This window comes from Rhamphochromis longiceps, linkage group LG12 (assembly GCF_057381845.1).
Source record: "Rhamphochromis longiceps isolate RC_006_pf linkage group LG12, R_longiceps_female_GT1.1, whole genome shotgun sequence".
NCBI classification, from domain to species: domain Eukaryota; kingdom Metazoa; phylum Chordata; class Actinopteri; order Cichliformes; family Cichlidae; genus Rhamphochromis; species Rhamphochromis longiceps.
The window spans coordinates 44432223-44441188 of record NC_140568.1 but is presented as its reverse complement, the minus strand read 5'-3'; the positions used below and the strand labels follow the sequence as shown (position 1 = coordinate 44441188).

The 8966-nt window shown below is 39.9% G+C and overlaps 1 protein-coding gene across 1 annotated transcript; it reads left to right on the top strand.

Annotated features, from left to right (window-relative positions):
* Positions 1 to 316: 316 nt before the first annotated feature.
* On the top strand, positions 317 to 4103 carry LOC146658095 (granzyme K-like). The gene is made up of 5 exons (XM_085426799.1): positions 317 to 380; positions 1487 to 1631; positions 2843 to 2978; positions 3585 to 3854; positions 3951 to 4103. Exons 1-5 carry the CDS (start codon positions 317 to 319, stop codon positions 4101 to 4103), a joined length of 768 nt encoding a protein of 255 aa, XP_085282925.1.
* The last annotated feature ends 4863 nt before the right edge of the window (positions 4104 to 8966 follow it).

The window sequence follows — 8966 nt, the reverse complement described above, 5'->3', positions numbered from 1 at the left end:
CATCCTACTCACCGTGACATTAGTGGCCATCCAAGTCTTTATGTCTTTAAGACATTCCTGCAATTTGAATAAATAAGTTATAGTTATAAGTATCCAAGTATATTTCACAAATTAAACGCATATGTTGTGAGGGGGGAGTGTAGATATTACTGATACTCCTGACCATCGATTTGAAGGTTTGAGTTTATGTGTTTGTTTTGCTGACTCATTCGTTTCCACGGTCAGACCACATCCTATGAGCTGAACATATAAAGCTGAGCATCACAGTGAGTTTCAGTGCATTCAGCGTCTGATCAAAGAGAGGGAAGAAGAAGAAATGTCCTGCCTGAAGAATTTCAGTCTTCTCATCTCATGTGTGCTCCTCTTCATCATCCAGCCAGGTGAGTGATGTTTTCCACTCAGTTTTTACTTACTACTTTTGGACAATATTTGCTGTTTGTGTGACACAATAAAAATATAAAAACCATACAGTACGTGGTTGAGATGTAATATTTTAACACCAAAAGTATAGATAGATTTTGTACATTTCAAGGACTCTTCTGTTATTGGAGTGTATTTTTTTATGTATCTGTATTATATTATACATATACATTAACAATGAATCTCTGTCCAAAAAATGCACTCAGTTTACTTTTTACTCACTATGAGCATCATTCATTATTCTCCCGCAGTAATTAAGGTTAGGATATGTATTTTTTCTATTCCAATCCATTTAAATAACCTTGATCAGATTTGATGGTTTTGTTACAGACTTTAAAAACGTGTTTTTCTTTTCTTTCACAAATGTGGGATTAAATTGTGTTAAAATGCACAAAGCAGTGATGTCATGTTTTGTGACGAGGACCCAGGCACAGAGAGACTTGATGGATTTAAGAATCTTATGATTTAATAAAGAAATTTGCAGACTTGCACAGAGAGGGTAAAATTATGATGACTGATAACGGAGACGAAGACAACAGACGACGAGGACAAGGACAGGGAGGAACAGGGGTTTAAATGCACCAAGGAGACAGACAGAGAGAACTCCGGACAACTGGAGACATTTAGGGATGCAGGGACTGACAGAGACGGGGTAGAAGTCTCATCCTGACAAGTAAAGTTTATCTTGCCTGGCTGGGCAGCTCTCTGGGTGCTCTGTAATTTCCACTGTAATTTAATTTACTTATTGACATTTTTAATCTTCATGTAAACGAGCATAATGCAACGTCACACTGCTGATATCTTCAATGTGGCTATAGCTCAGGTGGCAGAGCAGGTCAGTTACTGAAGGTTGGCGGTTCGATCCCAGTCTGCATGCCAAATAGCTTTGAGCAAGATTCTAACCCCATGTTGCTCTCCGTAGTATCAATGTTAGATACTTAAGTGAATGAATTAGTTGTATGAAGTGCTTTGAGTGATCAGACAGAGTAGAAAAGCGCTATATAAGAACCAGTCCATTTCACTCATCTGCTGATTTATGTGTCCTGATATTTTGTTTCTGTTTCAGGTCGTGGTTCTGAGATTATTAATGGGAAAGAAGTCGAGCCACACTCACTGCCTTACATGGCTTATGTGAGAAGTGTGACTAATTCTTGGTGTGGAGGGACATTAATCCATCCACAGTGGGTCCTGACAGCTGCTCACTGCACTGGGTAAGAATCTGAGACCTTATTTTAAAAATAATGCAGTATTTATTTTCAATGACTATTATTCCTTCAGTAACTACCCAGAGGTCACTGCCCTCACCTGTGGTCACGAGCTCTGGGTAGTTACTGAAAGAATGAGATCAGGGCCAGAGCAGCAGGAATGTGCTTTCTGTAAGCCATGACTGGCCTCTTCTTTAGAGAAATGGTCATTCATCCAGTCATTGGAGAGAAGCTCAGCTGCTTCTCTTCCACAGTCAAAATAATACACACTGCTATAATTATGCATGCAAAGCTCATAAATTTTAATGGAGAGAATGAATATAAAGAATATTTAAAGTTGAATTCTTGTTCATAGATTTATTTGTTTTACAGAGGTGTTCTAGAAAATGTTATTTGTGATGGAATAACAAGGAAAGTACGGAGCCCTGTGAGGGACATGGGAGGAAAATAAATGAAAATAAAATTTTGCGAGATCCTGAGTTACTTTTGTGAGATCTCGGGATCTCTCAAAATCTTAGGCCACATCTTTCGGAGGCCGCCAGAAGGAAGCTGACAGGGAGGTCGAGGCACAGTGTGCCGGGAGTGCGGTATTCTCGCCGTCTCTTGTGGCCTCGACCTCCCAGTCAGCTATCGAGCGCAGCGGGTGGGTAACAGACGACTACGAAAACATCGGAGCACTTTTTACAAATATGTGATGTCTTGATAAACCAATCAGATATTTGAAGTTTACACAGCTACATTTTTGCCTGATATCTTAAAATTTTATTTTGTGACCCAGAAAGAATAATATTAAAACTAAGCAGCTGCCACCATTGTTGGAAACTGGAATTGGCTGGGCTGCGCTATGAATTCTGGGATAGGATGGGCCACAAAGGAGGTCTCGCAAAAGTTCATCTTCATTTTTTTTCCTTCCATGTTTGTTGCGGGGGAAAGAAGTGTTGCACTCACTTAAAATAACACAGAAGCCACAGCTACATACACATCAAACATTTGATACATTTCTTCATCTAAAACATTTTATGTACATTTAAATTTCTTCATTCAGCTGGAAGAAAAAATAACGCAGATTCACCCAAAGCTCAGTAACAGCTATAACCCAGCCATATGTAGTAATACACAATAATAAAGAACTATGATGACTGTTTTAGAAGCCGCTGACCTGTTAACCTTTTAAATATGTAAACCTTCATCACCAGATTGTGTTTTTTCTTTTGCAGGAGTTACTGGGTGATGCTGGGAGCCCACTCCAGAACGAAAAACGAACATTCCAAGCAACTCCGAGTCGTCGAGAAAAGTTTTCCTCATCCTGACTACTGTTGTGCAAAGCACGACAATGACCTCATGTTGCTGAAGGTAAGGTGATATATCAGGGTCTGATGATGATGATGAGATGATGAGATAGCCTTTATTTGTCAGTTGCAGGTCTTTTGCCCACAACCGATACAAACGATGTAAATGCACTGCTTCTTATTTAGCACCTTTCTACTCTACCTGAGCACTCAGAGCGTTACACAACATGGCTTATTCACCCGAACACATCTTTCTGTGCTTAAGTGCTTTCTATCTAACATTGACACACACTCACACTCTAACGTAGCATCAGAGCACATCGTGGGGTTCAGTATCTTGCCAAAGGATTTCTGACATGCAGACTGGAGAGACCAGGGATCACACACCAAACCATCCGATTAGTAGATAACCTGCTGTACCTCCTACAGCCAACTCAGGTTTTGCTCACTTAACTAAAACTTAGTTTCATTTTTTAAAATATAAAATGTATTTCCATGTCTTTATAGACATGTTTCAACTCAGCACTGCACATACTTCATATTTTCCAAGCAAAATATTAGAAATAAATGAGTGGTGCTACAACTCTTTAGCAAATATCTGTTTATTTAATGTAGTTAATGTAGAGAGATTCATCACCAATATCTGAGATTCTTTTTAACTTTTTTTCAGCTTAAAGAACCGGTGAGGAAAACCAGGGCAGTGCAGTGGCTCAAGGTTGGCAACACTGTGAGAGACCCGGCAGCTGGCAGCACGTGTCTGGTGGCCGGATGGGGAGTAACTGAAACAAAACAACCATCAGACGTCCTCATGTCTGTCAATGTGACTGTGGTCGACAGGCAGACGTGCAACTCTCGTGATTATTACGACCACGACCCTGTTATCACTGATGACATGATATGTGCTGGTTCAGATGGTACAAACGTCGCTGATACCTGTCAGGTACGTATGAAGAATACATGTATTTTTCCTTGTTTGAGGTAAATGTTCATTCAGCTCAACACCTGAAACACTGTCATGTGTTTGTTCTTGCTGCAGGGGGATTCAGGAGGGCCGCTGTTGTGCGATGGAGCGCTGGTTGGAGTCACTTCTTTTGGAGAGGATTGTGGTGTCATTAAAAAACCTGGAGTCTACTCGTTTGTCTCAGAGGGACAGCTGTACTGGATCAAAACCACGATGAAGTTATTCTAAATGTGTGAAACCACCAGCATGATTTGATTTCACAGGTGTCAAACTCCAGGCCTCGAGGGCCGCTGTCCTGCAGGTTTTAGATGTGTCCTTGATCCATCACAGCTGATTTAAATGCCTTAATTACCTCCTCAACATGTTTTGAAGTTCTTATGAAAGGTACTGGTAATGAACTCATCATTTGATTCAGGTGTGTTGACCCAGGGTGAGATTTAAGACCTGCGGGACACCAGCCCTCGAGGCTTGGAGTTCGACACCCCTGCTGTAGACCGTTATCCGGTTTATAATTTCATTGCTCCTTTTAAATTTTATGATAGCTTAGTTTCTGCTAGCTTGCGGCACTTTTTTTTATAGATTCTGCACTTGGCTAGTCTGCTGCATACACAATTGGAAACACAGTTTGGCATTTTACCCTCTTTCACCATACAAACTGTACAGAAACAGGGTTATTTCTAATAATAATTTTTTCAAATAAATTAAAGAATTCCCAAACATAAGTGTTCCTGGTTGTTGCAGTAAAACCAGGGAGAAGCATTTTTTATGTATATACAAAACCAATGAACGTAAAATATTATTGTATTATATCCTACTGTTTTATTGTAGGGTCTACTTTACAATATAAAGCACCTTGAGGTGACTGTTGCTGTGATTTGGTGATGTTTGAATAAAATTTAATTTAATATAATTGAAATTGAAAATAAAAAAGTGAGATATTCAGACTGTCAAACAGATTCAACACATCTTATACAACCAACTGAAAATGAGGCTTGTGGACAGTTTTTTTGAAAAAGACATTCTTTACATTCTTATTTGTTCCATTTCACATTATGACTGTGTGCTTGATATACTTGCTACTTTTTTACTTTCTAATAAAGCTGGAGGCATGAATAAATAAAGACACAATTCCTTCTCTTTTTCTTTATTTGTTTGCACTGCAGTTTCAAACTGTACCTTTCAAATGTCATTGTTAAAATGCTTAGAGAGTTTTATTGTCATTGTGCAGTTTCTTGCAAAGTGAAAGTGGGTAGCTGGGCCACAAGGTGCAAAAGTAAAGAAGGGAAAACAATATACAATGAGGGGGGGAAATAAATAAAAACCAATATATATGTATACATGTGTGTGAGTGAACTAATATACATGGTGTATACATAGGAAAGATTGAAACAGAAACATAACTACAGTATGCAACTGTACAGAATAGAATAAAATAAAATACTATATACAGTAGAATAAAATAGAATAAAATATACAATAGGATAAAAATAGAATACAAATTCTGTATACAACTGAGTAAAAATACAACGATGCCAGAAAGGAATATTGCACTTAGTGTTATTGCACATGTGTGGATGTGTGTGTTTGATCAGTTAGAGTCTTTGTTGTGGAGTCTGACAGCAGTGGGGAGGAAAGACCTGCGAAATCTCTCCGTCCCACACCGTGGGTGTAGATGATCAATAGCAGCATTAGAGTGGATGTGTTGGAGAAGTCTGCCACCAAGGACTTGTTTAACTTCCTCAGTGCCCTCACCCCCAGTGATGGGCAAGTCTTTCCCCTCATCTTCAGACTCTGCTTCCTCTACAAAAGACATGTCACTGGGATTAAGGAAGTCCTCGAAATACTCCTTCCACCAGCATGCAATATCCTCAGTTCAAATGATCAGCGCTCCACTCACACTATACACAGTGCAGATATATCACTGCTTTCCCCTCTCGAGTTCCCTGATGGTTTGCCAGAACCCTTCGAGGCAGTCCAAAAGTCTTTTTCCATGGCCTCTTCGAATTCCTCCCACACCCAGGTTTTTGCTTCACCCACTGTAAAAGCTGCGTTCCACATGGCCTGTCAGTACATATCTACTGCCTCTGAAATCCCACAGGCTAACTAAGCTTGATAGGACTCCTTGTGCCTGATTCTTCCCTTTACCTCCAGTGTCTACCATCTGGTTCAGGGTTACCACCGCGAATGCTGCTGGAGCTCTGCCTGAGGTGGGAGTTGAAGAACTCGCAGATCAGGCATTCCCAGCGCACCCTCCTTATTCGTTTAGGCATGCCATGTCTCCAATTGGGCAAAGCTGTCAAAGACCCTGCAAGTGTCTGGACGGATATAAATGCCTGATCTGCGAGTCATATCATATCTAGCAGTAGAGGAACGCTGTCTGATTTGACTCTGCACTGTACCACTGTACATGGTTGAAATGACAATAAAAGTAACTTGAGGAGATGGAGAAAAGCAGCAGAACAGCACAGAGAGGACTGAGAGGCCATGACACAAACCTGGTCTGTAGTGATGGCCACATGAAGCTTTCTGAAGCATTAACGCATCAAAAAAAGGCTTCATTACTCCAAGCTTTTCAACACAGTCCTCTTTGGGGACATCTGGTGGCCAAAAATATGAAGAGCAGCTTGAATCTACAATTTAAATAAACTGGTTTGTTATTATTGCCCACTCTACAGAGCTCAGTTTATTTAACATCATCTGACAGCTCTGTGTGATATCACGCTGCCATTGTGGTGCTTTGAACAGGTTTTTTGTGGTAGAAATATTGTTACATCCATAATAATAATTTCAATGAATTAACCTTCCTTGTTTAAACATGTGCTATGATGTGTTCTCACTTTGCTTCTGACTTCTTGACATTTGTAAACATAAAAGATGAAAATGCATCATATCTTGTAAAATGCTGCTGCTGTGAGGTCCCGCCTCTATGTGGTATATTTGTATAGCGCTTTACTTAGTCCCTAAGGACCCCAAAGCACTTTACACTACATTCAGTCACACACACATTCACACACTGGTGATGGCAGCTACATTGTAGCCACAGCCACCCTGAGGCGCACTGACAGAGGCGAGGCTGCCGGACACTGGTGCCACCGGGCCCTCTGCTTTTGATGGAGTAATGAAACAAATCTTGTTGTGTCGGCTATTTTAACATCTTTGGAAAAAAACAAAACAAAACACTAAGCCAGTATTTTGGTAACATGTTGAGTTTCCTGTGGACTGTTATCTTTCAAGGTAAGGCTCACAGTGTTCCTCTGATCACTGTATCAAACACTGATTTCCAATTCTGAGAATCACTCATCTATGAATGCAGCCAGTTTCTTCTATGATTTTCCAAACAAAGACAGTTTTACCAACCTCAGATAAGTTCAAGTTCAGATTTATTTATATAGCACTTTTTAAAGACAACAAGTGTTGAAGAAAGTTCTGTAAAATAAAATAGACAAAGCAGAAGACATAAAAGTATTTTAGGAGAGAATAAAATCATTAAAAGAATAATGGTAACAAAGTCATGATGAATCAAAAGCCAGAGAATAAAAATGGGTCTTTAGACTGATTTAAAAAGTATCCAGTGTTGGGGAGGACCTAATATGCAAAGGCAGTGTATTCCACAGTTTGGGGGCAGTCACAGCAAATGCCTGGTCTCCTCTGTGTTTCAGTCTGGACCTAGGGACAACCAAAAGCATTTGGTCTGCAGACCTCAAGGATCTTCACAAGGGGAGAATACCAGGTTAGGAGATTAGCAAGATACGTAGGGGCTAGTCCATGCAACGTCTTAGAAACAAGTCTTAAGATCTTAAAGTCAATTTGAAAGCTGACTGGCAGCCAGTGTAGTGATGCAAGTATAGGAGAATAATGATCTGATTGCGTGTGCCAGTTAGGAGTCGTGCTGCAGCGTTTTGGACTAGCTACAGTTGGCCATTTGATGAAGAGGTAATACCGGAGTAGAGACTATTACAGTAGATGAGATGAAGGCATGGATTGCTGAAACAGAAAGGGCTTAACCTTTGCAATTATGCAAATATGAAAGAAGCTGGTTTTGAATACATTGACTAAATGTACATTGAAATCTACATTGACCCTAAATTTCTTGCAAACAGTTTTTTATAGTATCCTAAGGTGTCAAGGTCATAACAGTCAGAAGGACCCAAGACAATGACCTCAGTTTTCTGTTCATTTAGAGCCCTCCATGCCTTGACATCTTCTAGACAATCAAACAGTCCCTTCCCAGGATTCACCGATTTCCATTTCAGTGGAATATGAGAATCATCTGCATAGCAATGAAACAAATTACCTTTTTTTAAAACAAGTGATCCCAACGGGAGCGTGTAAATTCAAAAGAGGACTGGGCCAAGGGTAGAGACTTGGCCCTTGGCCCTTGGCCCTTGGCAAAAAAGCGTGGTCCTTGGAGACAATGTGTCTCTGAATCTAACAGAGAAAGTACGATTAGATAAGTAGGATTTAAATCATTCCAAAGCAAGCCCTTTAATTTCAGCACATTGTTCCAGTCGAGAGATAAGAATCCTGTGATCTACCATGTCAAAAGCAGCACTGAGGTCTAATAATATTAAAATAGCAGAATCTATAAATCTATAGTCTGTAAAAGTTAAAAGGTCATTAAAAACTTTTAAAAGAGTGGTTTCAGTGCTGTGGTGCATTTAAAACCGGACTGCAATAGTTCACCAATGTCATGTTGATCTAAAAAGGTTTAGAGCTGCAAAAGGACAATTTTCTACAGAACCTTTGACAAAAAGAACAATTTAGAGATTGGACGGTAGTTTGATAGAACTGTTGGGCCCAGATTCTGTTTTTTAAGGATTGGTTCAACCACGGCATGTTTAAAGTCAGAGGGAACAGACCCAGACTGAAGACTGGTATTGGGCACCCTTGAACTTTCCCACATTTTGTCACATTACAGCCACAAACATGAATCAATGTTATTGACGTGAAAGACCAACACAAAGTGGTGCACAGGTGAGAAGTGGAATGAAAATCATACATGATTCCAAACATGTTTTACAAATGTTTTGTTTTTTTTGTGATCACACTTGCTAATGTGTATCTTCCTCCAGAATGGGATAGAAAATTCTT

Bases quoted from the DNA above. Each gene is read 5' to 3' on its own strand.
- LOC146658095 (XM_085426799.1), top strand. From the start codon at position 317: ATGTCCTGCCTGAAGAATTTCAGTCTTCTCATCTCATGTGTGCTCCTC. The intron at 2,979-3,584 runs GTAAGGTGATAT...ACTTTTTTTCAG, and splicing joins ATGACCTCATGTTGCTGAAG to CTTAAAGAACCGGTGAGGAA. The intron at 3,855-3,950 runs GTACGTATGAAG...TTCTTGCTGCAG, and splicing joins ACGTCGCTGATACCTGTCAG to GGGGATTCAGGAGGGCCGCT.